The 16,240-nt window shown below is 39.5% G+C and overlaps 1 protein-coding gene across 1 annotated transcript in view; it reads left to right on the top strand.

Annotated features, from left to right (window-relative positions):
• Positions 1-16,240, top strand: part of LOC120913770 (vascular endothelial growth factor receptor kdr-like) — a 239,058-nt gene that overhangs the window by 186,027 nt on the left and 36,791 nt on the right. The window contains exons 18-20 of the mRNA XM_040323969.1: positions 8,194-8,298; positions 10,132-10,245; positions 13,526-13,614. Coding sequence (XP_040179903.1) covers positions 8,194-8,298; positions 10,132-10,245; positions 13,526-13,614 — 308 coding nt within the window. The remainder of the gene's footprint in view (positions 1-8,193; positions 8,299-10,131; positions 10,246-13,525; positions 13,615-16,240) is intronic.

The following is a 16,240-nucleotide window of genomic DNA, read 5'->3' on the forward strand; positions in this document are numbered from 1 at the left end:
AGTTCCACAGCAGAGAGACATGTGACAAGATGCTGCAGGTCCACTCAGAAGCTCTGTAAAAAGCCATATTTGTCTCCGTAGAAGTTAGCTCTGATTTTGGTTGGAGTGTATGTTAACAATAAATGTCTCGTATTTGCTCCATTTTGGCCTGGTAAACATACCATTGAAAGCAAATTATTATACCGGTTTGACAAAAAAAACAGCTGTTCATCTGTCTCTGGACTGTTATCAGTTCGCCTTATTCCCTGCTATGGGCTACAAAAAACTCCCCTGTTGTGGAGAAGAGAGGTAGGTGTCATGTAGTCTTAACACACTCCCTTCCTAGTGTGGCAATGTTGCTTAGTTCAGTTGTCACCCTAGAGCAGAAAGTGTGTTAATGGTAGGATTAACAGGTTAAAATAATGGAGAAAAAAGTTTGAAAAAAGAATTTGAATGCACATCTAAGGCCAAGTAAGCTGAGATAATATACATTTTTGTTCTTGAACTTTGATACACTTTAATTATGGTTAAAATATAATAATATATGGTTAATAAGAGTTAATAGATGATGGTTCAATGATAATGACTTTCAGCGCTGTACAGACAAAACAGTTTGAGGATATCATTAGTGGTTAATTTATTTATTTACCTGTTGCTTAGAACCACTCTTATTAAACCCTCAACCACAATTAAACCAACCAAACAGTTAAACAAACACACTTCCAGAGCTCAAGTGCTAAAAAATACAAGTCAAACGCTTAACTGGAAACTCTTCTTATACACCAACCAGTTCCAATGATGTAAAGGAATCATTCACGGCTTTGCAGCTCCATTTAGATTGGGAAAAATCTTCAATCAACACTATATTCACAAACAGGGGGAAAGAGCTGGTCTTCAGCAAAACCTTTATTGATGAATAAAATCCAATAAAATACTCACAAAAGGGGCACAATTACAGGCATGTAACCATCCATCATACTCCATGGAAAGGATCTATCTTTCTCTGTAACTTTAAGCAAGAAGGCTTGTCCCTTGAAATGCATAACTTGTTTTAATAAATGATCCCTGAAAGGGTCCATCAATTGATCATCTACATCAGTCTTTTTCAACCAGGGTCCCCAGGGACCTTGGGGTGTCTTCTGGGTTTTACAGGGGTGTTTTGGCAAAATGCCTAAAAATTGCCCAAAAAGTGTCAACAAGCCGGCAAGTGGATCAATACTGCCTTTTGTTACACAAACCACAGGTTTTTATTGTACAGCATTACAACCCTGGGTAATGTGAGGGCCAGCTACTCTCATCCTAACAATTAATGATGTAATTGGTTGATAAGGAGGACATCAGGCTCCTGAATCCTTGTTCGTCCCTCTCTATCAGCCACTGGGGTCACTTTAGCTGAGTAAGGGAGAAGAGGAACACTGGAATAATGTTGGGTGTCCTACATGTGTGGACGTTGCTGTCTTATGTAAATCCATTTCTTTAGTTCTTTACTTTTTAGAATGGGGTACCTCAAAACTGTGCTGATTTCAAGGGATGCCTTGAGTGAAAAAAGGTTGAGAAACACTGATCTAGATGACGGAGATGTGAGGATGTCCCGTCCATTGAATATATGATGAATGCCTGTGACTTTAACACTTCTGATCTTTATGGGACTGTATGCCACACCCGCCCCCACCTATTCCCCAGACACAATCATACAAGACAAAAACCACAACAAGTTTATTTGGCAGAAATGGCCGCGACACTTTAGTGGTTTAAACCATATTCAAACAACCATCATAACTGAAACTCTTGAATAATAATACCTTAAACATCACATAACTCTGCCCAGTTTTTGGAACTCGGGCAGCTTCACTGTATTACTACCAAAAATGTCCCCCCCCCAAATCCGGGGTGACCCTACCACATAAAATGTCGCAACGGGAAGGGAGGGAGATCTTTTTTCTTGCTTCCTGGACTGCTGCAGAAGATGCTTTAGACCCCCCGCAGCCTTTAAATAGCCTTTCCTGGGGGACCAGAACCTTCTCTGAACTCCAATTGGACCGCTCCCACCTGCACTTACTAATTAAAGGGGCAGAACCACCCCTTCCACCACCTATGCCTCACTTAACCCCTTACCAACAAAAACGGGGGGGGGGGGGGGGCCAGGTGGCCCCAGTCCCAAGAAAGCGGGCCCCAATGCTTTTGCCCGCTTTTATCATTAGATTTCAAAGGTGTTGCACAAGGCTGGTATACTCTCTCTTTTTCTGATTATAGTGTTTAGTGAGTATGTTATATGTGACTATTTCCTATAGTTCTAATTATGTGTTGTTTAGTCTATTGAGATAAAATCATAGTCACTAAGGTACTTGACTTACAGTGACTTACATACTTGTAACACCATCTCGAAATAATTCAGATTCTTGAAAAAAATAAAGCTGGAGGGCACCAGAAGTGCTTCAAGCATCTTTTCAACTCTCCCCTGAGCTCAGTATTAGTCATGAAGGATAGTTATACATGCAAATGTATATCATATTCACTTAGAATACAAGAGCAGCAAAATGAATGCTTGTTCTCCATTATTACAGTGCAGTATGATAAACTGTTATTCTTAGGATCTCCTCTGGATGAAAGGTTAAACAAATTCACCTCATAATAACTTCTCATACATTTATTTACATACATGCCCCATGTGCTGGTCTTATGGTATATGTTAATCTCTCTGTAAGCTGTCATCACATGGTGGGCTTGTTCTTATCTCTGTTTGCCAAACGTTGGTTTCTATCACTAGGGAGTAATGAACCCATCACTATGAATTCTTTGATGACCTCTACATTCTTTCACCCCTGAGTAACTGAAATGTATCTTCTTAATCTACATACCAACATATAAATATTGACCATGTTTCCTTACCCAGAATGCAGTCTTAGCGGATTTTGATTTGCAGTCACATATCAGAGAACACAAAGCTAAAAATTAATAACTCACATAACCTTCTGTTTAGCGCCACACCTGCTCCTGCTACATTGTCAGGAATGCAGAAAAAAACACAAATGCACAAAGAATGAAGGATATCTGTTAACTAGTCTCCTATTTATATAAAGAGTAGTCTTTTCATATAATCTACAGTACATACATAATATTCACTCCAGAATTGTTATCACGGGCATAAAAGGTTTATTTATACACAAAAAAGAGCACCAATTTTGAAAAAAAAAACTATATTTTTTACTTTTTGCAATAATAAATATGCACAAATAAAAAAAAAAAATGTCTTCATAAGTTTAAGCCAATATATATTCTCCTACATATTTTTGTTAAAAAAAATCACAATAAGCGTATATTGATTGGTTTGCGCAAAAGCTATAGTGTCTACAAACTATAGGAAAGATTTATGGCATTTTTATTTAATTTTTTTCTAGTACTGGCGGTGACAGACCTGACACTTTTGACACATTTTTGGGACCACTGACATTTATACAGCGATCGATGCTATAAAAATGCACTGATTACTGTGTAAATGACACTGGTAGGGAAGGGGTTAACACGAGGGGCCGATCAAGGGGTTAAATGTGTGTTCCCTCAGTGTGTTGTAACTGTATGGGGATAGGACTGAGTAGGAGAGGAGACATATTGCTGTTCCTACTTACTAGGCGTGCGTGCTCTTGCGGCTCTTAACCACTTCCTGCCGCAGAAACCTTTCGTCCCTCCGGGTTGCCATCATATGACGTCCTGGAATTCCCTGCAGTGTGCCCTCACTGCTTTACTGGGGACCCGCAATGTCCGCCAGGCCCCCGCGATTGCTCATCACGGAGCAGGGACGTGGATCTGTGTGTAAACACACAGATCCACGTCCTGTCAGGGAGAGGAGACCTATGGTGTGTCCCTTGTACATAGGGACACCAATTGGTCTCCTCCCCCAGTCAGTCTCCTCCCCCCACAGTTAGAATCACTCTCTAGGGAACACATTTAACCCCTTGATCGCCCCCTAGTGTTAACCCATTCCCTGACAGTCACATTTATATAGTAATCAGTGCATATTTATAGCACTGTTCGCTGTATAATTGTGAATGGCCCCAAAATTGTGTCAAAAGTGTCCGATCTGTTCGCCTCAATATCGTATAGTCCTGACAAAAATCGCAGATCGCCGACATTACTAGTAAAAAAAATTATAATAAAAATGCCATAATTCTATCCCCTATTTTGTAGACGCTATAACTTTTGCGCAATCCAATCAATATAAGCTTATTGCGATTTTTTTTACCAAAAATATGTAGAAGAATACATATCGGCCTAAACTGAGGAAAAAAATATTAAAAATAAATAAATAAATATTGGGATATTTATTATAGCAAAAAGTAAAAAATATTGTGTTTTTTTTTATTTCCAAAATTGACGCTCTTTTTTTGTTTATAGCGCAAAAAATTAAAACCGCAGACATGATCAAATACCACCAAAAGAAAGCTCTATTTGTGGGGGGGAAAAAATTATCAAAATGTATTTGGGTACAACGTCACATGACCACACAATTCTCATTCAAAGTGTGACAGCGCCAAAAGCTGAAAATTGGCCTGGGCAGGAAGGGGGTGAAAATGCCTGATATGGAAGTGGTTAAAGGAACCCCGTATCTGTACAGGGTTTCACGCAGGGGAGCCATTCTGCCCCCGTAAATACATGTGAGCCAGTCGGGAACCAGATAAAAAAACTTCTGTTTGCTCTACTAATTGGATTTACTTACTTTGAGCTTGATGCTTTAGTGTGGGGTTAAGGGTCCCCTGAAGTCTGACCACCTCACTGCCTGATGTCATACAGTATATCTCAGCTTCAGAATATTCATAGCAATATAAAATGAAAATTCTCTATAACTGTATAGATTTAATTTAAATACTGGACTTTATTATCTGATGTTCAGTAGTTGGGGGACAGTGAGGGGTTAATTTACTAAATCTGGGGAGTGCAAAATCTGTTGCAGCTGTGCATGGTAGCCAATCAGCTTCTAACTTCAGCTTGTTCAATTAAGCTTTTACAAAAAAAACTGGGTGTTACTGGCTCTTAAGCCTAAGGCTTCATTTCCACTGGCGTTTTTACAGCCACTGTTGTTAGGCTTTTTTACAGCTTAAAAACGCCTGTCCATGTTTATTTTGTAAAAAAAAAAAAAAAAAAAAAAAAATTTTTGTGAGCTGCAGCTTTAAAAATGCCGCGGTCGCGTTTTTGCGCGTTTTTGCGCGTTTTTTAACGTCTGGCGTTTTTACAGCTCTACTCTGGAGCTTCAGAACGCCCTGGTCCCGCGTTTTTTTTACAGCTCAAAAACGTCTATGCCACTTGCAGCTCAAAAACGCCTATGTGGGAATGAAGCCATAGAATAACATGGACAGGCGTTTTTAAGCTGTAAAAAACGCTCAGAAACGTGGCTGTAAAAACGCCAGTGGAAATGAGGCCTAAGGATCAGACTTGGGATAAAAATATAAAATGAAATAAGGAAACAAATAGCACCCCATCAGTGTTAAATGGTTTGACTCAACCGCCCAAATGCCACTTTTGTTGAACAGCTTAGTCAGTTAAAGGAAGCTTAAATATAACTGACTTATTGTCAGGAACTTTAGGTAAAAATAAAGGCAAAAAAAGGATAAAAATACACAACTAATGTGTAACCACCATATCTAACAACTGGTAAACTGCAAGATATACATTTTCTGTTCTTGACATTAATACAGCTTTAAAGTATTAAAAGCAATATTGTATTACAAAGTATGCAGGGCTGAAAACATTGGTATAAAGCAGAGTGTAAAAAAACAGTTTATAGTACCTTTTTTCTAAAGAAAATCTTTAGGTCTCTTAACCGCTTTGCTTTCCCCTGGCGCTGCATTGCCTGGGTTGGTGGGCGAACTAAGCTGCAGTGTAACCTTTTCCCGGGCTGTGCAGAGAGCAGTGGTTGACAAAAGGCAGTAAGCCTAAGTTCACATAAGAGCGATTTATCATGCGATTTGACAGATCAAATCGCATGACACAGCCTATTGTCGGCAATGCCATTGGTCCAATTGGTGTAACACCGATTTAGCTGCACGCACTGATTTTCAAAAGTAGTTGCTGCACTACTTTTGCAGATTTCAGGTGCATTTTTAATAGACATCTGTGTATGAAGCCGCACAGATGTCTATCAAGTAGCACCTGAAATCGCGCTGACCTTGATACTTTGAAATCGCGCTACTTTAAGTAAAGTAGCGTGATTTCAAAGTAGCATCAATGTGAATCAAGGCTAAGGTGTTGAGATGGCATTAGTTTGTGTGATGGAACAGCATGCGCAATGCAGTGCTAATTAGGGTTGTCCCGATACCACTTTTTTAGGACCGAGTACAAGTACCGATACTTTTTTTCAAGTAGTCGCCGATACCGAATACCGATACTTTTTTTAAATGTGTCCCCAAATGCAGCCATGTCCCCCCCATATGCAGCCATGTCCCCCACATATGCAGCCATGTCCCTCTAGCCATGTCCCTCACATATGCAGCCATGTTCCTCTAGCCATGTCCCTCACATATGCAGCCATGTTCCTCTAGCCATGTCCCTCACATATGCAGCCATGTCCCTCTAGCCATGTCCCTCACATATGCAGCCATGTCCCTCACATATGCAGCCATGTCCCTCTAGCCATGTCCCTCACATATGCAGCAATGTCCCTCTAGCCATGTCCATCACATATGCAGCCATGTCCCTCACATATGCAGCAATGTCCCTCTAGCCATGTCCCTCACATATGCAGCAATGTCCCTCTAGCCATGTCCCTCGATGCGGCGGCGCGATGCGGTGGCAGCGGCGGGGGGGGGGAAAGGGGGGGAAAGTATTCTATTTAGGTATCGGGGGTATTTGCACGAGTACGAGTACTCCCGCAAATACTCGGTATCGGTCCCGATACCGATACTGGTATCGGTATCTGGACAACCCTAGTGCTAATGATTCAGAACCTAGATGAACCTGCAGATCATTGCCACCACTAACCAAGAAGGAGAACTCACTGACAAGATCAACATGCATTTTCAAATCAACTCAAATTTGATATAAAAAAAAAAATTAAATTAGATTTCAAATCAGAGGCTTTAATTAAATTTTATTTTTTCAGATTTACAACCACCTTAAGGAAAATGAGTTAATCTTTAGGTAGAACAATTATGAACATGCTGCTGCATTTGTTATAAAACATGATATTACTGGTACAGTTTTCATTCCTGGGTAAAGGGGTTTGATAATACTAGCCTACAACATCCTTCATTGTAAACACATGAGTTGTCAGGAGCAACAAGTCCTTTTCAGTTGTAATTACTTTTGTATATACAGTAAAACCTTGGATTGTGAGCATAATTCGTTACAGAACCATCCAAAGCACTTGTATCATCAAAGCGAATTTCCCCATAAGAAATAATGGAATTTCGAATGATTAGTTCCGCAACCATCTATCTATTCATAGGTTCTTCAGTTTATAGTCCATATAGAAAGATTATAGCAATGTGATAGGTTGTGTAACCATAAAAGGTCCATCCACAAATGGAAGCTTCCACAAGGCCATTAGAAGCAAAACCCAGCAGGAGCTACTGAGTATAAAAGAGAAGAGGAGCCTCTAAATGTAACAAATATGTTGCTAAATGTTGTACCTTCATTAAATGTAACCATATTGCTACACTTAGAGGGGCCTCTCTTCTCTTTTATACTCAGTTGTGACATGACGTTACTCTTGTATCGAGACATCGCTTGTATATCAAGTCCAAAAAAAATAATAATTTTGCTTGTCTTTCAAAATGCTCTCAAACCAAGTTACTCTCAAACCAAGGTTTTACTGTACTATTGTGTATGATGTGGTATTTTTAACAAACAAGTTAAATCAAGTTTAATACTCAAATTGCAGTACCTGCTGTGTTTCATTAAGCTCTGCTAACTGTACATATTCTTGTGTTAAAAGTATTTTTTTGATAAACCCAGTTTGTTTATTTTCCTTTCTTGTGAACTCTACTTTCTGCATGAAATTTAGAGCTGATTTATGAAAGGGAGCAAAGAAAACTTGACCAACACTGGAAACTGGAGAGGTCGTTAAATAAAAAAAATAAACTGTATAGGTTGCTACAAGCAAAAACTCCTATAGTGCACCAGGTTTCATAAATCTGCTCCTAGGTGCCTTTGCATGACTTTCTTTGCATGTATCTGTGTTATTTGTCCACGCTGTGGCTCACTGTTGACTTTCAACTGCAGGTAAAACTCTGGGCCATGGCGCTTTCGGGAAGGTGGTGGAAGCCTCTGCTTTTGGCATTGATAAATGTTCAACATGCAAAACTGTTGCTGTTAAGATGCTTAAAGGTATCTACTTTGGGTTTTCCATGGGATTTCTACTTGGGTTTTTCTGTTGATAAGTCAGCCTCTGACACTTCACATGTAACTTCATGCTCTTGGTGCTACTAAGCACATTTTTTTTTATTTTTATACCATATTCGGTGAAAATTTGATGTTTGACCAAAATAGTATTTTTATTTAGTATAGAACATGTGTTGGCTTCAAACATCCAATCATGTGTAGAGAACTTATAAGATATCTCATTCACCTGATTGGTTTTGGAGGAAATACTAGTTTTAAGGATTGAGTCTTTATTATTTTAGTTAGTCACCCCTGGAATTCAAAGTACAAGTAGGAAGATGTCAGTCAGTGATTCTTTAGAAATGTGCACAAAACATTTAAAATAATGCATTATTCATAAGGTTTTCTTTTAAGTATATCATGGGCTCTACTGAAGTGAAATACTGATCCATTGACAGTACTATCACTAGCCTATCATAGATCAGTTCATAGAAGTGAGAGATAACTTTAGATGGATATGGATTCTCTATGTGACAGGCCTGTAAGCAGGTAAGTCACATACAGCATGCTGCTCCATGCCCACGCATACCCTGAAGTGGTGGGGTGTCCTATTTGTGTCCCATTGGGGAGATTTATCTTCACTTCCTGTCCCATAGCCAAAGCAGGAAGTGAGATGAAATCTCTGCAAATTAAGGGAATCTTTTAGGGACCCCCAGGTCGATTGCCCCTATTGGAAGAGTTTCCTTCTATTACGTTATAAAAATGCCAGTAGCATTAGATGTAGAAAGTTGTAGCTGTTGAATGAGTTTTGCAGCGTTTTTGCAGTAGCGTTTTTCTGCCTTTTTTAAAGTAAAACTATACTCATCAGCTTTTATCAGAGTGTTTTTACAGATGAAAAACCCCCTGCACATGATCTGCCTGCTTGGATCCACTTGTCTCTTTTTCAGGCGGATTTGAGATTGACTTCTATGGGCAGGCGGGTGTCAGTGGAGATGTGTCTGCTAACACCCGCCTGCCATCCGATCCAACAAGATCCGCTCAAAACAGACGGATAGTGATAAGTTCGCCATCCGTACAGCGCATAGGATAGAATCGGATGAAAATGGACAGGCTGTCCATTTTCATCTGATCTCCCATAGAGAACAGCAAGGTCCTGTCATCCACCTGCTCAACGGGGATCAGCGGAGCGATCTCCTGCTGAGCTAGCGAAGTCCATCCAACGGATCCGTTCCGTGTGAACATAGCCTTAGTTTTGTTTGTTTTTTCCAGCCAGAAAACACCCCTGCCAAAAACACTTATAACAGCCTATGTGTGCATGGATACATAGGATAAAATGCTGGGGAGTTTACTGGCTGCAGAAAAAAACATCTGAGGCCAAAAACAGCAGCTGTAAAAACGCTCAGTGTGCATTAGGCCTAATAAATATTTTTCTGTCAGGCCCTTCTATAATACATGCAAGAGAAAACAGTTGACTCTGCAATATCAAGATGTCTTTTTTTAGTAATCAGGAAAACTCATCTGAATTCCAGGGCTCTGACAATTTGTATAGGATGGAGATAATTGCAATAAGCTATGAAACTTGCTTGTTCTATCTGTCAGATACCATATGGCACATTTATGCCTTGCCTAAATCTCATGTATGTGTTGTACACTACAATTAAATAAGTCAGGAAAAGGATGACTTGTGAGCACGTCTTGTGTATGAGATTCCTCACAGGGGCTGTGGTTGTTTTCCTTTTGTCTCTTGATGTCGCCCCCCTTAACCTAAACAGGATTTTCTGAGCCTTGTAAAAATATCCCTTTGTGCGGAGATGACTGTGTCCTGTTTATCTTAAACAGAGTGTGCAACAAACAACGAATGCAAGGCTTTAATGTCCGAGCTGAAGATCCTTATCCATATTGGGCATCATTTGAATGTTGTTAATTTACTGGGAGCTTGCACCAAGCCTGGAGGTAAGAATCTATATGGCCATCATTAATCCACAATCCTCTAGAGGATTCTTCTGCTGCCAACCACCGTTCTTGTGACACAACATTCTTTTAAAAACCAAAGGCCTTCTGTACACGGGGAGCTGGCGATTATAATTCCGAACAAATAACTTAAATGCATTTTCATTAAATCAGCCTAATTACTGAGTTCTTAAGTAAATTAATAGTCTGGGGTTATGCAAAACCAAGCAAGAGTTTATATGCATCAAAGAGAAGTACTGTATACTACATGCACATTGCACACATTCCCATTGAAACTTCAATCTGCGGTGAAAGATATAAAGATATATTGATTGTTTTGCCTAATGAATTAAAGGAAATTAGCTAAATATTTTTCTATGAAAGTTGTTAATTCTACATGGGATAAATCTGTTTTGTTAAAGAGAAAATGTATTCAGAAAACAATGTTAGCCTTCAGTCAAATGACAACGTAACCAAAGCAATTGAGATAATTATTGTATATAAAATAAAATGCAATTGCAAGAATGGATTGCTTATCATTTGGCAGTTAGATCATCTTAGTAATTACATTAATAATGCCAGAATTATTCAACGTTGAACTGGATATTATTTTTGATAATGCAGCAGAATTGGTCAGTTTTTGGCAAGACAATGTTAGTGTGTGTGGGTTTTTTTTTTTTATGAAACCTAGCTGTATATCTTTTACTTTTTTATAAACACTTTGTTGCTGCAAGTGAGGTGTTAGGTTTAGCAGAGAATGTTTTGTAGTGTAACCGAAGAAAATGTGTAGCCAATCAGTACGGAACAATAGTAGTGACAAAAGGGGGTTTAGCAGAAGGAACCACAGCACTCAGACACCATATCCGACACACTGAGATGTGTCAGATAGCCATACCACTGGACGTTACAGAAGCAATCAATGATTTCCCATGCTACCAGCTGGGCAGGTTAATATTCAGCCAATTCTGTTACTGGGGGGCTGTCACTGAATATTTTAAGATAGCAACAGGATTGCTTTAACTGCACATGAGGTTTTAATTCTGGAATGCTATCAGTTGTTCATTATAAATTAGATTTCTAATATATAGCATACAGATGACATTGATAATAGCTAGACCTTAGGCTAGAGTTGCCCCCGGTGATTTTAATCTCTTACTATTGAAATATTTAACCACTTGTTGACAATCATCCCATTAGCAACATTATTATTTCTGTGTACTGCAAATTAGGTACCTGCCAAGTGGTTACATCATCTCTCAGTAGCATAGACATCTAGGCTGATATAAAAACAAGCACATTAATGTAGCTCCATATTTATTAGTACATCATGAAATATATTTATTTATGCAAGCAGAGGAAGTACCTAAATTCAGCTTTGTACTGTATCTGCCTCTTCCAGTCCCTCCCCGACAGAGCTCAGACTGAGAAAGATAGAAGCAGCACTAGAGGCCAATTATTATTATAATTTTTTGTGGTGTTTATATGCTAACATAGCAAATAAGGATCAGGCCAAGAGTGTCAATACTTTGGGCTTTAAGACATAAATCAGAGTGAGGTTGTAATTAAATGAATATATCCATATGCATTAAATGTGCATTTTTACCCCAGAAATATATTTTCTTAAGACATCAGCTAAAATATTATTCTAGATTTTTATAACACAAATAATTGTTAATTTAGAAATCAGCTGTGTTTTAGAATATGAATGATATTTAATCAGCAGAAATCGTATAGGATCTATACTTTTTCCATTTTTTTTAGATATGATAAATTTATAGCCCAACTCTGGCCAAACATTTTTCTTTAGGTTTGGGTAGTAGAGTAGTTAGCCCCCTTAACCTCCCTGGCGGTATGATTATGTCAGATTTTTGATGTTGAAAGCGGTACATTGTTTTGCATAGAAATTTGGTGGGTTTTTTTCATGGACAAGCTTATGGGGTATGTCCCCTTCTTCAAGGTCCAAGCAGTACAGTATGGCTACAATCACCTCAAGTATATTGTAGGCCTGTAATTCTTAGGAATAACTCACCTAAATCTGTCCAAACAAGAGTCTAGTAGACATCCAGGTATGATAAAGTGTGAAACACGAAATCATAAATTATAATAAATAACTATAAATAAAACAGAAATTTGCTCAGTTGCAGAATTGTCACTCTCATTAATTTCAGTGTTTGATGACGCATCTCCCCACAAATTGCTATCGCTCAATTCTGCAAGTGATTCTAATTTATTATCACTGTTTTCTAGCTGGTCTAAAATAGTTTTTGATGTAAAGGGACACTTTTTGGTTGCTATGGACAATCTCAAGTTTCCAGACAGAAAGAACAGTATTTATAATATAAAACTGCATGCAGGGAACTGGACAAAACACTAGGGACAAAAGTGTACTGTATGTGTTTTTCACTTTTTGAATTTGGCACCGGGCTCTGTCCCCATGCGTCGCCACGCTCGCAGGGAACGGAGCCTGGCACTGTGATGAATCGAGCGGAGGACACGGCTCGCGCACACAGTGGGGAGACATCGCATGGTCCTGGGAACAAGGTAAGTAACTTTGCCTGGGTTCTGCGATGCAATCCCAAGTGTGGCTCAGGGTTACCGCTTTTGGTAGTGAAAATTCACCCCGAGCCACACTCGGGAATACCACTAGGGAGGTTAAAAGCCCCCTTTTAGAACATCAGACTTAAACTGATTGTAAAGTCTTGTTTTGTTTTTGTTAAAAATAACAAACATGTTACCGGCCCTGTGTAATGGTTTTGCACCTTTGCACAGCTCTGATCCTTCTCTTCTCTGGTCCCTCTTCAGCGCCCCTGGCCCCATCTGTTGAATGCCCCCCACAGCAAGCAACTTGCTATGGAGGCACCCGAGCCGAGCCACAGCTCCCTGCGTCCATTCAGACACGGAGCTGCGGCCCGCCTTGCCTTGTTTCTCTCCTCCAATGGTGCCGCGCTGCTGTCTCAGCCAATGAGGAGGGGAATCTTGGCAGCCGAGACACTCTTGCATCACTGGATAGAGATGGAGCTCAGGTATGTATTAAGAGAGCTTAGAAGGGCTGAGGGGGGCTACTGCACACCGAAGGTTTTTCATCTTAATACATAAAGATAAAAACCTTCTGCCTTTACAACCACTTTAAATATGTGCTATTTCAGAACATTAAATTTACTACTAAACCTGTTGGTGGACTACCCCTTTTTAAAATGACCTTTCAGTTCATGCCTGCTAATACGTGTCATTTAATTTATATATTTTCTTTTCCTGCAATTGCTGATTAGTGTCTCTTCTATAGGGCCTCTTATGATCGTTGTGGAATATTGCAAGTATGGAAATCTATCAAATTATTTACGAAGCAAAAGAGGAGACTTCATTGCTTACAAGGTACAACTCTGTGATATTAGTGTGGCAATGTTTACAATCATGTTGTTGCACCAGACAGAATGCTTTTCTAGACCCCAGTAAATGTTTCTAAAATATAATACAGCAATGATTCAATGTAAAATATCGGATAGCTCATGGATTTACATCATAAACTGCCACTCATTCATGGAAAATAATTTTATAGTTTGTTAAACATTTAGACTGTTTGGTAAAGCAAGGGGCAATGCAGAAATAACAGTAACCCAGACCATCTAGTCTGAAATCAGATTTTACAAATCTGAGTTAGGTAACAGAAAAAAAACACAACCAGTGCCTCCATAAACAGCAGAGTTGTGGCAGAACTCCTATTATAAATAGTTTTGGTAAATCTAAAGGAGGTTGAATAATCAGATTGTATAGTGTATGGTCACCTTTATACACCTAAAATGAACTAGTTGTGCTTTTGGGGCCATTAATTGTTAAAGGCATCCAGAGCGTGGAAGCAAATGTGCATTTTGTAGTATGCAAAAATATACAAACTGCAACATGCCAAAATGCCTTATGAGTTACTCTGCTACGTTAGTCGTGTGTAGGGCATTCCATTGATTTCTATACATGTCGTGAGAAAAACACACCAAAAAAACTGCACTCCCACTGCACTGTGTGAATGGGGCCTGAAAATGAAATTGGGCTGGAGCTGGAATACAAGAACATTGATAGCTGAATGTTTCCCACTTGTATAAAGATGGCCATACACTGTGCAATTAATGAGGGAGGCATGGTCCACAGAAGAAAAACATGCCCTTTTCTGTGATGCAGTAAGACAGTGCATGACAGGATATGAAGTTTCCTGCATTGTCACATGATGAGACAAGAAGACAGGTCTCAAAAGCCACAGTTTAAATGTTGAACTGAGAGGGGCAGATTCAAACCTTCCATTGACTAGGTAAGAAAGGTAGGAGAGATACGTTAGGCAGGCTTGGGGTGAAAAAACATTGTAAACGGTTTCTATTTATTGTCAGAAGTGAATTAATTCTCTGCGTTAAGGTAAACAAACTTTTAATAGTAGTACCCCCCCCCCGCCCATGGGCGTCCGCTCCATAGGGCAGGGGGGGGGGCAATTGCCCCCCCCTGGAATCATAAGAGAAGACACTTGACTTACCCCCTGTGTTGCAATGGCCGGCACGGCTGCCTCCGCGGCAGCCGTGGACATTTTTTTCTAAGTCTGCTGCTGGCCTGGGGGCTGGGGCTGCTCTCAGTCTGTTCCGATGTATCCACCGCGATACATACAGACACATCCGTCCCTCCCTCCTTACCCCTGGTCCCAGCATCGGATTGGCTCTGCCGCTCGGGCCTCTGCTTAACATCACAGCTGTTCTGTTCCGTTATTGGCTGCCTCAGCCTGCCTGTGTAAATGTATGTTATGCTATGCCTATGCCAATCCGGTATTGCAATACATCTGTGTTGTGGGCAGCCATATTTTGATCTTGATGAAAACAACCTATACAGTATTGCATTAGGTTTCTCAAACCTTTGCATGCCTGCGCTTTATGTGATATGACTAGGCCCCTCCCCTTCATGATATTGTCAAAAAGAGACCAAACATGGATGACCTTAAAATGATGCCACCTGTTAGTGGCTGCTGGCCTATTTACATCTATGGACGTGTGTTATGCTGCACACACTGGTTTGCATTGTGCACATGTGCAGCAGTGTTACATCAATGCCTATTTTTTATTTTTTTTTACCTTTCTAAAATTACAGTCATTCAACTCTATGCACAGCAGCGTGTTATGATGCATTACAACACATTGTAACTGCACAGTATTGTACAGTATTACATTACAATAAAATGGTGAAAACTGAACATATGCAAATCTCTAAATGGGCATAGGTTAGACTTACACCTATGCATTGTGATAATACCCTATCTGGGTGCTTAATTGGCCTGCCTTAAGTCCAGAACTTTCACCAACTAAAAACATTTGGTGATACAACAAAGAATACCCAGGACTGTTGAGCCTTTAGAATCCTGTATCAGGTAAGAATGGGACAACATTCCTCTGACAAAACTCCAGCAGCTGTTGGTAAAAAAAGTGTTGTTAAAAAAGGGGGATGCTACACATGGTAAACATGGCGCATCCCCATCTTTTTTGAGACATGTTGCTGCCATCAATTTCAAAATGACCTTATTCTATCCTTAAAATGGTACATTTTCACAGTTTGAACATTTGATATGTTTTTGATGTTCTATTGTGAAAAAAATATGGATTTATGAGATTTGCAAATTATTGTATTCTGTTTTTATGTAGATTACACAGTAACCTACATTTTGGGGAATTGGGGTTGTATTTATCTAAAGTTAGGGCAAACAGCCCTAAATGTACTTTGTGAAAAAGAAAAATACTGTAACTCACACTATTTAACTGGACTTTTATGCACTCAACTATTATGAACAGTGTAATGCTTTTCTTTCTGAATTAGGATATTAACTCATGTTTCGCTATAATATCATGCTGGTTTTGTTCTGTCAAATCAATTGCATCCAGTGACATTTATCCAGGAAAATAGCCAATGTTTTAATAGAAAACCTTTGTTTCCCTCCCAATTCCTGCTGGGACTTACTGACCATTTCCATATGACAGCA

Source organism: Rana temporaria, chromosome 9, assembly GCF_905171775.1.
Source record: "Rana temporaria chromosome 9, aRanTem1.1, whole genome shotgun sequence".
Taxonomy (NCBI): domain Eukaryota; kingdom Metazoa; phylum Chordata; class Amphibia; order Anura; family Ranidae; genus Rana; species Rana temporaria.